This window comes from Gossypium hirsutum, chromosome A04 (assembly GCF_007990345.1).
Source record: "Gossypium hirsutum isolate 1008001.06 chromosome A04, Gossypium_hirsutum_v2.1, whole genome shotgun sequence".
NCBI lineage: Eukaryota > Viridiplantae > Streptophyta > Magnoliopsida > Malvales > Malvaceae > Gossypium > Gossypium hirsutum.
The window spans coordinates 88,510,453-88,526,804 of NC_053427.1; the positions used below are offsets into that span (position 1 = coordinate 88,510,453).

General features: G+C 30.3%; 2 protein-coding genes across 2 annotated transcripts; one reads left to right on the forward strand and one right to left on the reverse strand.

Annotated features, from left to right (window-relative positions):
• Positions 1–592: 592 nt before the first annotated feature.
• On the forward strand, positions 593–5,075 carry LOC107933403 (ankyrin repeat-containing protein ITN1-like). Its single transcript, XM_016865608.2, has 2 exons — positions 593–1,702; positions 1,795–5,075. Exons 1-2 carry the CDS (start codon positions 1,429–1,431, stop codon positions 1,857–1,859), a joined length of 339 nt encoding a protein of 112 aa, XP_016721097.1. The 5' UTR covers positions 593–1,428; the 3' UTR covers positions 1,860–5,075.
• A 3,411-nt stretch (positions 5,076–8,486) lies between these two features.
• Positions 8,487–13,560, reverse strand: LOC107933402 (agamous-like MADS-box protein AGL9 homolog). Its single transcript, NM_001398446.1, has 8 exons — positions 13,251–13,560; positions 11,337–11,418; positions 10,528–10,595; positions 10,177–10,276; positions 9,824–9,865; positions 9,336–9,377; positions 9,069–9,214; positions 8,487–8,821 (listed from the first exon to the last, which is right to left on the reverse strand). The coding sequence occupies exons 1-8, from the start codon at positions 13,433–13,435 to the stop codon at positions 8,746–8,748; spliced, it is 741 nt and encodes a 246-aa protein (NP_001385375.1). The 5' UTR covers positions 13,436–13,560; the 3' UTR covers positions 8,487–8,745.
• Between the last annotated feature and the right edge of the window lie 2,792 nt (positions 13,561–16,352).

The window sequence follows — 16,352 nt, forward strand, 5'->3', positions numbered from 1 at the left end:
AGAACATAAATTTGTCGGTGAAAAAGACATACATGGACCCTCTATTGAATCCTCCTTTGTTTTTGTAAGTGAATAAATTTTTTTGATGATAATAGCTTTTTTAGTCAATTGAAAAAGAAAACTAAAAAAAGGGGTGATGAACGGTTTTTTTAACTAAGATTTAAGGTTTAAAATTTTTAATTAATTAAATTTATTTAATAAAAAATCTATTCTCATCCCATTAGGAAATCTAAGTTGGCACTAAAATCTAGTTGCACTGCCACGTAGGATTTCCGTTAGGGAGATAAAGCAACTCAACGGAAGAGTGATCACTTCGTAACAAAATAATAACATAAGTGATTAAAACGTAACATTTCAAATATAAGTGACTAAAATGTAACTTGAGGCAAACAAAAGTGACTATTTTGTAGTTTACCCTTAATAAATATTTGAAACATTATTTTTCTTGAAAGGTGGACTGATTTTTAATAGGTTCATTAATTAATCAAAATTTAATATTGCAACTTTGATTTGCTTTAGGGCCATTTGCTTTCCGTTTCCTTACAACTAAGTCATTCAATAATAACTAACATGATCAAAATTTAGTGTGTAACAATTTTCTCAGCTACCAGACACTGTACATCCCATTTTCTTCCATTCTTCTCATTCTTTGCAGTTTCCTTCAAACCAAATTTCACCATAAAAAACTCCTACTTTATTGACCTCACTTCTAACCCAATATGCTACTATTACTAAAGTGTTTAAGTATATATAGTTGTCATCAATAGGTGACTTGAATGGAGGACTTGCAAGCAAGTAACTAACAGGTATGGCATTTGGTAAATTTCTGAATTTGCAGTACTTTTTTCTTGAGCTTCGAATGTTGCAAGCTAATTAATTCAATTTTGTTTGGTGTTATCCAGGAAGAAATAGATCAACAAAAATGGGATCTGGGGAGCCTGAAGAGAACATCACTCACATGGATGCCTGGCTGTATAAGGCAGCAGCAGAAGGCAACATTGAAGTATTCAATAATAACCAGGGACTTCAGCTTGAGTCGCTAAAGACCCCAAACCATGACAACATTCTCCATCTTAACTTGGCAACCCAGGGGAATGCTGTCTGGCTTTTTAACAGAGTTCACTCAATATTCGAATTCGTCCCCGAACAAGTTGTACTCTTCCTCGTAGATTTTGTATCAAGACCACAGGCTTTCATATTATCATAAATGTGATAAAAAGAGAAAAGAGATTAGATTTTATCAAACAAATTCTCATTAAGTGTCCACCACTGCAACTTCAAACGAATGTTAAATGTCAAATTCCTTTGCACGTTGCAGCAAGGAATGGGCATTTGGCTGTTGTGAAACTTCTAATCAAGTCTTGTGCAAAAGCTAGAGATGGAGATTTAGAGAAGCTGGGAACGGATCAAGTAAATACAGTGAGGGAGATGCTGAGGATTACGGATCAGGAATCCAACACGGCTTTACATGAAGCAGCACGGTGTGGCAATGTCGAAGTGGTGAAAGCATTGTTGGAGTTTGAAGACCCTGATTTTCAGTATTCTGCCAACGAAAAACAGGAGACTCCACTTTACATAGCAGCTAGGAGGAGAGGATCTGGGCGCTTGTTGACTCTATTATTAGATAAATTCGAACCAACGCATCATGGCGGGCCCCACGATAGAACAGCTTTGCATGCAGCGGCTATGGCTGGAGATGCAGGTATGCTGTTGAGTTGGTTCCATTTTTTTTTTAATTTTGAAATAAATAAAGAACAGGTCTATTGACTTTTTTTTCTTTTTGCTTGGATATAGAGGCAATAAGGGTAATATTAAAGAAGAAGGGGAATTTGACAAAGGAAAGAGATGAAGATGGATAGACCCCTCTTCATTATGCTGCACACTTAGGTGGTAGAGTATCAGTTGTGGAAGAACTGCTAAAAAGGGATGTTCCAGCTGCCTACATAGGTGATAAAAAGAGGGGGATGACACCCCTTCTTATGGCAGCCAGGCAAGGTTATGTTGTGAAAGAATACACAAAGAACTACAAGATAAAGCTATAGAGAATGAAAAAGAATACTCACAAGGTAATGAATTTACTCACTCTTAATCTGTTCACAACACATGCTTATATAGAAAAATAAAGCCTAAACTGCTGTCAACAGAATATAACAAATTACCAGCTTTGTAACTAACTGCCTATCCACTAAGCTAATTACATATTAAGCACATGTGTATTAGACACTCTAACATTCATCCAACTTCCTCAAGTGGGACGACCCGAAGAGAATTACGAAATCGAGTAAAATTGGACACAGACAATGGTTTAGTGAGAATATCGGCCACTTGGTCGCAAGCAGGAACTTCACTGGCCACCTTTTCCCGGACAAAAAACAGATCAAGTTCAACATGTTTAAACTTGGAGTGCAGAACTAGATTAGCTGCAACAGCAACGGCACTAGAACTATCGTACCACACTGTCGGAGGATCAACTGAACTTAGTTTTAACTCTGTCAATAGAGAGGTCAGCCAAGCTACATCACTAGTGGCAGCAGCCACACTACGACATTTAGCCTCTGCCGTAGACCGAGAGACAACTTGTTGTTTCTTGGAACACCAAGATATAGGTGTATGACCATAGTACACACAGAACCCCGTAGTGGACCGACGATCATCAAAATCAAGCCCCCAATTAGCATCGGCATACCCGACCAATGAAACCAGCTCAGAGCACCGGAAAAGTAAGCCATAAGAAAGAGTGCCACGTAAATACCTAAGAATGCGTTTTAATGCTACCATGTGTAGATTAGTAGGAGCATGCATAAATTGGCACACCCTATTAACAGCATATGCAATATCAGGCCGGGTTAACACAATATACTGAAGAGCACCAGCAAGACTACGATATTCAGTTGGATCAGCAAGACACTTACCCTCATTTTTTGATAACATGGAAGAGCTTACCATCGGTGTATGAACACTTTTGGCAGTAGACATAGAACTCTGGGTAAGAAGCTCCCGAATGTATTTGCGCTGACATAAATGAAGACAACCAGAGGGAGACCGACTAACCTCAATCCCAAAAAATAATGAAGATTACCCATATCCTTCAGAGTGAACTTGTTGTGTAGCTGCTGGACAAAACAATCTATTTCATCAGATGAACTGCCAGTAATAACTATATCATCCACATAGACAAGCACATACAGAGTGTAATCGGGGGAAGAACGAACAAACAACGAAGCATCTGATTTTGATAGAACAAAACCAGTAGAAACAAGAAACTGCTTTAACTTGTCAAACCAGGTACGAGGAGCTTGCTTTAAACGATATAAAGCTTTAGTTAGATGACACACCAGCTTCTCACCACTAGAACCATGTTGCACAAAACCTGGAGGCTGCTGTATAAACACGTCATCAGCTAGATCACCATTTAGAAATGCATTATTGACATCAACTTGCCGAAGTGGCCAGCCCTTGGTCACAGCAACAGAGAGAATAACATGAATGGTAGCAGGTTTGACCACCGGACTGAACGTCTCTGTAAAATCATAGCCAGGCACCTGTGAACAGCCCTTGGCCACTAACCATGCCTTGCGATGATTAATTGTTCCATCAGGATTCTTCTTAATTTTAAACAACCATTTGCAACCAATCGCCTTCCGACCAGGAGGAAGAGAACAAAGCTTCCATGTAGAGTTAGCTATCAAAGCATCATATTCAGCTTGAACAGCTAACCGCCAATCTAGATGAACAAGCGCCTCCTCAACAGAACTCGGCTCAAGTTCAACATTGTCTGCACACAGAGTTTTGGGTTTAAAGACACCAGCCTTAGATCGAGTAATCATACCATGAGTATTGGTAGTAGAAATAGGAGGAACAGGAGGAATAAGATCAGGCTCAGCAGGATTAACTGAAGTAGATATAGCCTCCTCTCGGAAAATAGTTCCTGAGACATCTAGCAAATTGTCATTATGACAAGAAGCACCATAATTAGCAGACGAGTCACGTAGAATGGATTCACTATTATGACTTCCTAGAGAAACCCCAGTTGCAGGAGCAGAAGACAGACCAGTATCCGTAGTAGGAAACGACTGAACGACAGGAACATATGTGGTATTACCTAAAGATGTTTGGTCACTAGCAGGAGAAGAGACTGGAAACAGAAAATGATTCTCATCAAACACAACATGCCTAGAAACAACAACCTTACCATCAGGTGTTAGACAAAAATAACCTTTATGATGCGCACTATACCCTAGAAACGTAGATGGTTGGGATCGAAACTCAAGCTTGTGTTTAACAAACGGACGTAAATATGGAAAACAACAGCAACCAAACACTCTCAGATGATCATAGGTCGGTTCACAGTCAAACAAACTTTGGTACGGGGATTGTCCGTTCAACACAGGAGTGGGCAACCGATTAATAAGATGAACTGCGCTGCAAAAAGCATAGCCCCAGTACTTCATTGGTAAATTAGCTTGAGCCAAAAGTGTAAGACCAGTCTCTACAATATGTCTGTGCTTACGTTCAGCGACACCATTTTGTTCAGAAGTGTGAGGACAGGAAACTCGATGAAGTATCCCCTGACTAGCAAGAACAGACGAGAAAGCACGAAGCTCACCGCCCCAATCACTTTGAAACTTCTTAATACACTTCCCGAACTGAGTGAAGACCATTTTTTGAAATTGACCAAAACACTCCACTATTTGAGATTTGCGACTGATCAGATATACCCAGGTAAATCGACTAGTCATGTCAATGAAAGAAACATAATACAAATTTCCTTCACAGGAAATAGTAACTGGGCCCTACAAATCAAAAACAACCAATTCAAACAAATCAACATACTTAGTATTAGAACGAACAAAAGGCAACTTATGAGAGTTTCCTTTTTGACAAGTGTCACAAACATTATTTTATTCCCTCTCTTTCTGTTCTCGCCCTCCACATTGGGATGTTGTCTCCCTTTCCCTCAAACTTAAATCTGCAAGCTGCTCAAAATTTATCTCCACTGTTGATCTCCTTTACTATGCCATGTATGCAATGGTAATTGCTTTCAGCACATGTACTTGTGTTGTGATAAAACCTTCCCACGGACTTACCATCGCTTTTTTAATCTTGAATAATTTATTATTTAATGATATAAATATTTATAAATAGCGGTAAGTAAAGTCAAATTCACAAAGATTAGTGAAAATAATGGCAAAATAAAATATAAAAAAATCAATACAATAAGAATTTAGTTCTTAATAAATTTTAATATTCTATAATAAATTGGTTGTAGTGGTCGACAGAGCATCTAGCAACTAATTTCTCTTTATCTTCTCGATGACCAAGAGAAATTTTATTGAAAATTTTCTCATATTAACAAACAATCCAATAATGAAATGAATGGAATTTAGTTTATCGACAGTATTAAGAACTAGAGAAATGCAATTCTAGTCAACAAATAACACAAGCGTAGTTCATTTAGACTAGATCACATATCAACATAACAATTAATTTCATACTTCAACATACACAATATGTTATTCATCACAAGTATTAAAAAAACTAAACAATTACGAATTTAAAATTCCTAATTAACAATGGAAATATTCCAAGCAATCAAATCTATACGATATTCAACTAATCTGAATATTTGTAATTAAAATAGAAGATATGCGAATACCAAAGGGTAAAGAAATGATAGAGTTCAATTATATCTCACAAACTTAAAGAATCAAAACATTGAAATCCATTTTACTAGAAAAGGATTTAAATTTTATTTTAGAATATTAAAAATTACTAAAAATTGTAAAAATTAGTAAAAACATTAAAATTTTGTAAAAGTATATAAGAAAAATTATTTTATTAGAATTGTAAAAATTATTTAAAATATTGTAAAATTTTCAACATCTTAAAATTTTAAAAATTATAAAAATTAAAATATATTTAAAATTTATAAAAATATATACTTCATCCAAACACAAACTCCCATAATCAAATTTTTTAACAAATCATAAATAGCACCAGAATGAAATTTAATAAAACTTTTAATAAATTTTAAAATAGTTTAAATATTTTTTTCACAATTGAAAGGAAAAATTATCATAAATAAATTGAAATTTTCATTTATTGCTTGAATCCTGTTACCCTCCCTTTACCTCATCAAACTTGATATGCAAAAAGTAGATGGTGGAAAAGAAAGAAAAAGAAAACTTTTTAATTACCTTTGAATTAAAAAAACAAAATTAAAATAATTCATCGATCAAACTTTATTAAAAAAATAATTATTAGTGCGTTTTTATTTTAGTTATCAAATTATAATTTTTTTTATTTTTATCATCAATATTTTCGACCGACTTTGTTTTGGTCTCTCTCTGTTAACTCGTTAATGGAAATGAAAACGTATAATAACATATTTAATTCTTAAAATTTAAACATTTTATCAATTTGATCCTAACTTCAAATAGTTCAATAAATTTAACCATTCATACATATAAATTAGAATTATACACATTAAAATTTAATTGAAAAACTGTAAATAAATCCAATAATGAATAATTGAGCTAAAATGAATCGAATTTAAAATTTAATTTTGAACTCCAACAAAATTCGGTGTCTACAAAGTTAATTTGTGTAAGCCCAATGCAAGTTATGTCTCATCTTTGTTGTACAATGAATTTGGACTTTGACCATACCTTGACCTTGAATTGGATCATTGGGCTTGATTCTGAATTGGGCCACTAGACTTGACTTTCCATTGTGTTTGACTTTTTAAACCAATTTTGACTTGATTCTAAAATTAATTTCTTTTTTAATTTGTTTTTAACAATTTCATTATAAGTTCTAATCATATATGGTTTTTTGACACAATGCCTAGAATTACTTATAACTAGAGGTGGCCCGACTTGAAGGCCCGCCCGAAATGTGGGAGGGTTTGGGTAAAAATATAGGCCCGAGGAATGGGTTTGGATAAAAAAATAAGGCCCGTTTAAAAAATGAGCTAAGCCTCAGTTAAGGCATTTTTTGCCCGGATCCGGTCCGGCCTGAATTCAGTAAAAGACAAAAAAATATGATTTTTTAATATTATTTTCTTGTTATTTTCTCCCTATTTTGCTACCATTTTACTATTATGTTACTACTATTTTGTTGTTATTGTTTGGATATTGTATAAAACTTATTTTATTGTTAATTTTGTTTTTGTTTTAAAGATATTTGTTAATTTTGTTATTATTTTAGAGACATTTGCTTGTTAAGTTGCATCTATCTTAGTCTTATTTAAGTATACATATTTTTTAAAATTTATTTTCAACTTGTTGGGAATTTTTTTTATGTTTTTAGTATTTTTGATGTATTATATATATTTTAAAATTATATAAAAATTAATATGGGCAGGCTGGGTCGGGCCCGAATTTTAGCATTTTTATTCGGATCGGGCTTGGACAAAATTTTTGGGCAAGGCCTGAGCCTAACAAACGGGCCTGAATTTTTAGTCCAGCCCAGCCCGGCACGGCCCATCTCACCTCCACCCATAACCCTTTCCCAACTCATAAATAGTAGAATAATGCGTTTCAACACACTTAAACTCACGTTCTCCTACATTGACAAAATGCTCATGTCAATCAAATTAAAACATAATCTGACTTTTTTGTCTAAATTTTAAAAATGCTCAAAGACACTAAGACATTCAAAGTCTCTCATATCTATTTTATTAAATGCTACTCAAATTAAAATAAACTCCAACTTCAACTAATAATTAAAATTAAAATTAATTTTCTAACCTCAATTAAATTTAATGTTACGAATAAATTCGGGTATATACAAAGCTCAAACATGAACAATCAGATTCTATGTCTACTTTATAATGATATAAATGAAAATTTAAATGAAAGATTAAAATAATTTTTTTTATAAAGTGAAGCATAATGACATATTTTCTCAAGATAATCAATTTTTACTGAATAATACTCGCATCGTTTAACAGACAATAGAAAGAATAAATCAAGGAAGTTTGTGGATTTATATAAAAATTGTATAAACCCAATCTGAGGTTGAATTTTGGTTTTTTTTTCTTTATTTCGAGGATGCATTAAATATAAATTTCAAAATTCAACCCTCAATGAAATATCTATTAATTTATATATATAGAAGTATTTACTTATACTGATATAAAACTTACGATTTTATATTTTTTCATATATTTTTATATAATTAATATTTTAACGATTCAATCATTAAATTTATCAAGTTATTTGTACTAGTAATGTATGTAAATTTTTAAATCAATTCAATATATCTATTATATCGATCTAAAATATCATCTATATCAAAAACATTTAACGATTAATTTTTTTTTTACATAAAACGAATAATTAGAAACTTTAAATTTACATCGAAATTAACATGCATGATCTACATGAATACACTACGAAATATAATGACCGAATTATACACAAAATCTCTCTTCATTATCGTAATTCTTCAATCTAAAGAAAGGAATAATTATAAGTAATAAATAAGCAAAACAAAATATTAATCCCTTAAAAACAAATTAAATTGTTCAAAGAAAGATGCACATTATAGCTCACACAGATGGAGTTTGTTATAGTGCATCCTAATTAAAAACACAAAGTTACAATAATAATAATAATAATAATAAATCCATGGCATTACACATTTCTTTTGTTTCATATAATAACATAAAATAAGTTTCTTATGAAGAAATCCATACCCATGGTTTCTTCTTCTTCATATAGATATATAGATATATATATACTATGGTAACCAACCTGTCATATAATTATTCACACTTGGCCCTGCAGTCACCACTGACATTGGATCATGCTGATATCTGTAATTAAAAGAAAGTAACCGATTTAGACTGATTCATAAACCGTGTTATTTATTTAAATTTGAAAGTTGACCTAAAATATGAGAAGATAAATATATTAAACTCATTTAAAAAATGAATCGAATTTAAGTATCAACATTTAATTTTAAATTAATTATAAATTTTTATAATGTAAAAACCGATGAATCGAATAAATTTAGTTCTATAAAATATTCAGTTCTTTTAAACAGAATCAAAATTTACGTACCCGATTTGTAAAGTCGGCTCACAATCCAATGGATGGAAGAAGGCATCGCCATGAGGCTGATGATGAACCTGTTGACGGCCATAGCCGACGTCTTCCGTTGCATTTGGATTCAATTGTAACGAATTTACTTGATACCCTTCCACCAACTATAATAAATCGATTCGAACCATAATATTTAATTTTGATTTTTTAAATCTAGATTACGATCATCAATTCTAATTCTAAACCTTAAAAATATTTTAAGAAGTATAAATAAATAAAGCTTACCCTTTGTTTTAGGGTCTTATTGGCTTCATTAAGAAGATGTTCCTGCATTAGAAGGAAAAACAAACCATAAATATATTTTCAATGGTGAGAGAGATAAGAGATTGATTTTTTTTTTCATAAATTCATTTCATTCCATAAAAAAATATAAGTAAATGGGAACAAACGTCCTATATAGACAAATGTCAATAAAATCATTGATTCAATTACATTAAATAATCTCGTATCAGATAAAGGACCTCTTTGGATGGACGTTTACTCCTAATGCGGTGTGTTTAATTTTCTTTTTATCTTATATTACAGTATTTAATCTCACACTACCATTGTTTTTACATTAATTGCAGATAAATATATCGCTAATCAAAAAAGTCCCAAAGACAACGAAAAAAATAGATTTTTATTGCTTGAATTAAGCCTCCTGTTGAAATTGAGAGTAATGATTTAAAAATTAAGTCTTGTAATTAATTAATCAAAGATGATTAATGGCATACCTTTCTTTGAAGATCATTGAGCTGATCAAGCATGTATTGGGTCTACAACAACACAATATTTAGTCAAATCAGATATGCAATTAATGTTCTTTACAAACAAGAACAATAGAAAACTGGGAAACATACATTGAAAATATCTTAAATTTTATCATTTTACAATCAATTTAAAATTTTTGGGTCAATTTCAGTTTAAGTTATTTCAAGTTCGAATTATTCATGCATGTTTAAGGTTCATATTATTTATTACTTTGTAAAAGGAATTCCAAATCATTTTCAATTAAATTAACATCTAATTAACTTATAATACTAACTCAATCAAACACGTTATATATAGTATAGCTTGGTAGAATTACCCGCGTCGATCTAATTAGCTTCAATGATGAATCAAGCTGTTTCTCAAGTGACTCGAGTTCCTTGCTGCTCAAAGGTCCCAAATCTTCTCCCAGTAAATTCCTAAAAAAATCAATCAAAAAAAAATTAACGAAATCAAATATCTTGATTCTTTGCTTTTCTTAAAGTATTTATATTCAAAACTCTTATCGGACACAATCTTCAAAAACCCTTCAAATGTCTAAAAATGGCTCATAGGAATTTAAATATATCCAGATTGTATATATATATACTTATATCCAATACTCATTCTTAAGTTTATGTTAACATAATCGAATAAACTACGAATTTGGTTCATTTCAATTGTAACTCACCTTTGGGACCTTTGTAAGGCATCGTAACGTGCTTTAAGCTTCAAATATTCCTGCCGACTGCTTAATTCCTACATAGACACACCATGAAAATGCATTTACAACATGTATACATACACTTGCTAAAGATTTGCAATATTCGGTATACTATTAGTAGAGTTTTAGACTCCACAAGCTAAGTTAGGAGGTTGACAAATATTTTATAAGGGCATAATAAAATATTTCTGAAAAAAAACACATAACATTTTTTAAATATTGTTAATGGAATAAAAAAGAGACTCATACTTGATATCTTTAATTTTTTTCATATTATGCATGTCTGTTTTACTGTCCAAGTTTAGGGTTCGTTGTTACCCCTCCCAACAATGGGGTCTCCAAGATTTGAACCTACGTTCTTCCCTTGAATGTGCAATTTGCCTTACCATTACACTCAATAACTTGTTGATTAAATATCTTTAAATTTTTTTATACTTCAAAGAATATTTTTATTTTTATTTAGATAGTTTCAATGTATTAATCCAAGAAATTTCAATGTAGAAAAGAAGTAAAATATTATACGTCCAATCAAGGGAAAGAAGAATCCTTTTCGTTAAGTTACTTAACTTTTTCTCCTCTTACCTCAATCCAAACATACCGTTAAAATTTTAATATTATCGTACTCAAATTTTAGTTAAAGAAAATATCATTTCGACTCTACCAAACATTATAACCCTAAGTTATAATTACATTTAATAAAAATTGTATTTACTTTTTAATTGTGATATATATACATATATATATATATATATGAAGTTATAGTGTTTAGATGTTACCAAAGCAGCCTCCCTCGATGACACATTTGGCTCAGGAGCTCCATAGTTGCATTTTTGGTACCTCTCCAATGTTTTGATCATGCTACAATATTATTTGAGTTAAATTTTAGTTAAAATTAAGGATATAAAAAAACCAATTAATACAACATTAATCACAACTATATAGTTAAAATTACAACATTCCATGTTTGTTTATAAGAAGAACAATGTTGTTTTGTAAAGATAAATCTCAAAACTATAATCATACAATTCTTAAACAAATGATAAAAAACCATGCTTCATCAACACCGTACTGTGTTTATTTTGGTTGCAAACATAATCAATATCATAATAACTATTCCGTAAACAAAAGACCAAAATAGTACTCATAAATTTATCGCAAAAATAATAATTGTAATAAATAAATTCAAAGGTTGGATCATGTTCGAGTTCGGATATTTTTTTAACTTATCTTTATCAGCTTGGGTCATGTTTATATAAAGAATTAAAGCTTGAATACCCTAAAAAACCAAAACCCTAAAAGAACCCATAGGCATTTCATGGAGATTTCTCCATTTATCCACTTTTTTCAACTGATAATTGAAATAAATTTCAGGAAACAATAAATGAACAAAATAAAAAGGAAGTTCGTTTGTGTAGGAAATCCGACACAGTACTAAAATGTCTTGTTTGTCTTCGCTGCTTGATTTGATAAATGACATCTGAAACTACTTGATTGGATCAGAAGAAAACATTGAGCTTGTTGCTTTTATTACAAAGATCCAATGGGTTTTTGTCTGTTTTATTTTCAAACTTGCTCTCCTTTTTTTTTTAAACTTTTCACAATCACAACAAAGATTAAAAAAAAGACTAGATTTTCAGCTGAAAAGAGTAAATAAAACCCTAAGAAGCTTAACAAAGATGGAAGATGGCCATGTTTTATATAGTGATTTAAGAACTGAAAAGAAAGGTAAAAGAGAGAGAGAGAACCCATTATTTTAATAATTTCATTCATGAATTTCTAAACAAATATATGAAAAAAAACAAGAGAAAACCCTTTTTGTAAAAAAAATTTCATTCATGAATTTCAAAGCAAATATATGGAAAAACAAGAGAAAACTCTCTTTTTAGTAATTTTATTCATGAATTTCAGAACAAATATATGAACAAAAACAAGAGAAAACCTTTTTTTTAATAATTTCATTCATGAATTTTAAAACAAAATATGAAAAAACAAGAGAAAACCATTTTTTTTAAAAATAATTTCATTCATGAATCTCAAAGCAAATATATGAAGAAAAAAGAGAGAGAAAACCCTTTCAAAAAAATCATTCATGAAATTCAAAACAAATATATGATAAAACAAGAGAAATCCCTTTTTGAAAAAAAATAATTTCATTCATGAATCTCAAAGCAAATATATGAAGAAAAAAAAAGAGAGAACCCTTTTTAAAAAAATCATTCATGAAATTCAAAACAAATATATGATAAAACAATAGAAATCCCTTTTTGAAAAAAAATAATTTCATTCATGAATTAGCTTTAAAAAAAGAATTTCAAAGCAAAGATATGAACAGATCTTTATGTTTTCTTCAAATTTTAGATCAAAGACAGAAACTTTTAAACTTAAAAATTGAAGAACAAATGCATGAAATTAGAGTGAAATATTTAAAAAAGTAGGATCTTTTTTGTGTTGTTTAGGGTTTCAGATCTAACATAAAAAAAAATAAGATGAACACTTTAGTCCCTCCTGTAAACACCTACACATTTCATCAAAAACACCAAAAAAAATAAAAAACTTTAAATTTCTCCTCAAGAAAAACAACAAAGAATCTAAGAGGAAAAAAAGGGTTTTTAGTTTTTTTTATGATACACACACATATGAATATGTATGTGTATGTGTGTATGTATGTATGTATGTATGTATATATGTACCTTGAGCTGCTGCAAAATTCGTACAACTTTCCTCTATTGGAGAAGATGATGAGAGCAACTTCAGCATCACAAAGAACGGAAAGCTCATAAGCTTTCTTCAAAAGACCATTTCTTCTCTTTGCAAAAGTGACTTGCCTGTTGATCTTGTTTTCAATCCTCTTAAGTTCAACCCTACCTCTTCCCATAATTTTTTTATAATTTTTTCACTAAAAATCAATGAAAACCCAAACCCTAAAACCAAGAATCTTGCCCTTTTGAATCGTTTTGAGACCAAAAGAAAACGGGGTTTCACCTGTTTTTTTTGTTCTTGTTGGTGAAGGTGTTTAATGATACTTTTTTTTCTCTATTTATCTTCTTGGAGAGTTTTTTTTTTTTAATGATATTCTTGAGCTAAGAACTTCATTAGAATCTAGGATTATCTAAAAAAACATTCTAAAATAATTATGGGAAAATGAAAATGAAATGAAATTTAAAAAAAGAAAAAAAAATAGTACTGGTTTGTGATCTAAAGTAAAACAACTCATAAGATCTTTTTCTTTGTTTAACACACTAATAAAAAGGTTATTTATAATAGCATACTTAAAAGGTTTGCAGTGAAGACAAGGTGAAATATGAACTCGGGTTTAATTTAGTTGGTTCATAACATCATTTTATAAAGATAATAGCGTGTATTTTTAAGTTGAAAATTCGATAGGGTTGATTCTTAGCTTGTATTTGAACTGAGTTCGAATCTTAAAGTTATTATTGTTGAGAAGGGTTTTTTTTCTGAATATCACCTCTCGACCCGATCAGAATTAGATTTAAATCGTAAAATTGATCACTACATCTATCTTTATAAAGAAAATCGAAAATCAATTCAAGTTGTAATGTTTGATTTGATTTTTTTTTTATAATTATGTTAGAGTAATAATTGAATGTATTCTATTTGATTTATTTAAGCAGAAATTATAACATATATTTGAATAAATGAATATAATTGTATTGAACCGAATATAAAGGATATTTTCAATGAAAATAAATAAAAAATATTAATAAGTATTTGATGCAATGATAAAATATATTACACTCTTAAAGAAGAAATCCTGTGTTAAAATCTTGAAAATGAGATAGTAGGGAGGGGCAGATATGAACCTCGAAATGATTAGTCTTTTATGAATCATAAAACAGATATTAAGAATACTTTAATTCAATCATAATAAACAAATAAAATTGATCCAAAATGATCAAATTCGATTTAGATTAGCTCGGGTTAAAAAAAATAAAAACCCAAATCAAAGTTTATTTTTTAAAAATATATTATCAATGTTTGTACTTCAAGATTTAGTCCTTATACATAAAAAAAACTCATTTATTTTCCAATTTAAAAACTTTAATCCAATTGTTGATGTAATTAGTATTTTCTATAAAAATTTATCAACAATATCCCATGCGATTAAATCAATTTCAAAACTAAATTTTGATTTAAGAAAAAAACTAAGGGAGTTGATGATTAAACCTGGTTTTTTGATTTTTTAACTTTTTTTTAATTACATGGGCTAAAACTCAAACTTCCCAAAATTATAGGGACTGACAACAATATTTGACCTTGTTTGACTGATATCGGTTCCTGATTTCGTACAGTTTACATAATCTCAGCGGTTGGATCTGGATGATCCAACGGTGGAAATGAGAAGATGGGAACAATAATCAATGGAGGCCGCTACGTGTCGGTCAGTGGTGAAAGCAGAGAGATTTCTGATAACCCACAGTGACTAATTTTGGGCTTTCTTCGGTCATTTGACTTAACCTTAATCAGGATGAACTTTCTTATGTCCCTTATATTTACAAAATAGCCCCTTAAAGGTTCCTACCATTTTTATGGGGTAATATCGGTACGATTCAGATGGGTTTTTTTGAAATTTTGTGATTATCGATAAATTATATATAAAAAGGAAATTAGTTTGTTTTAAATTGTGAAATTGAAAATGAAATCAATACATTTAATTAATATCTTAACCGAAAATATATTAAATTTAATAACCGAACAGAAAATCAATTGATAATTTTTTCTAGTAATCTATATAAAAATTATTGGTTAACCTTGTTTTTTCTAAAAAAGAGAGCACAAATTCAAATATTAAAAATCGCGATTATTGAAAAGGTTTTACCTTAAATACTTTAGGTGCTAGCAAATTTGTCTTCAAGTCTTATTTCAACATCTCAGGTTTGGGCTAGGTTTATATATGGTTTTAGCCACTATTTTTAGAATCGAACTCGATCGGTTAGATTGGAAATGGGCTACAATACTGATACGAAATAAGGGGTTGGATTGATTAACCTACGAGTTGGTATGAGTCGATTGAATCAAACTTAAAATTGGTTGAACTGGCAATTAACCTTTTTTTTCATTTTTTAATGATTTTTTAATAATTTATTAGATTGAATCAGACAAATTGGTCAAATCGAGAACCGGTGGTCTGATTGGGCCGACCATCAATATGGTTCTAAAAGCATATCGTTTAATGCTTACATTTTAGTATTTTGTATTATTATGAATTTAATTTTTATATGATATAAATTATAAAATATATAAAACTAAAAAAAACCAATATATTACATAATTTAAAAGACTAATCGAGTCAGACCAAGCTCAAACCTTTAACGTTGGAACTAAGCTAAACCCATGTTTTAAACAAACATAAATTTATTATTTAATCACCTTTTTAAGCCTAATCTTTTTATTTAAATCTTCTAAAATATTGAGGGAGATTTCGAATTTAGGGAATAACCCACCCTTTAATTAATACTTGTAGGTATTTATACATTCATTCAATTTTTTTTCCTTTTAATTCATCACTTAATTTCTCTTAATTTGGTTTCACCCACTTTATCAATAACCATTTTGAATTCAATGGTCCAACCATCCAATGTTAACTAACTAATTAAGAAGAGAAGTAACTCAATAAGAACTATCTTTTTTTTCTTCTTCTTAATTAATAAAATAAATTAACATCGAGAAATTTACTTACACAAATAAATAATTACATTACAATGAAAAAGAGATAAAAAAATTTACAAATAAGTAACCATTGAACCAGTGATGTGACTGATAGAAATGGATTT

Bases quoted from the DNA above. Each gene is read 5' to 3' on its own strand.
- LOC107933403 (XM_016865608.2), top strand. From the start codon at position 1,429: ATGCTGAGGATTACGGATCAGGAATCCAACACGGCTTTACATGAAGCA. The intron at 1,703-1,794 runs GTATGCTGTTGA...GCTTGGATATAG, and splicing joins GGCTATGGCTGGAGATGCAG to AGGCAATAAGGGTAATATTA.
- LOC107933402 (NM_001398446.1), bottom strand. From the start codon at position 13,435: ATGGGAAGAGGTAGGGTTGAACTTAAGAGGATTGAAAACAAGATCAAC. The intron at 10,277-10,527 runs GTGAGTTACAAT...TGATTTTTTTAG, and splicing joins GCCTTACAAAGGTCCCAAAG to GAATTTACTGGGAGAAGATT. The intron at 9,866-10,176 runs GTAATTCTACCA...GTGTTGTTGTAG, and splicing joins AGCTAATTAGATCGACGCGG to ACCCAATACATGCTTGATCA.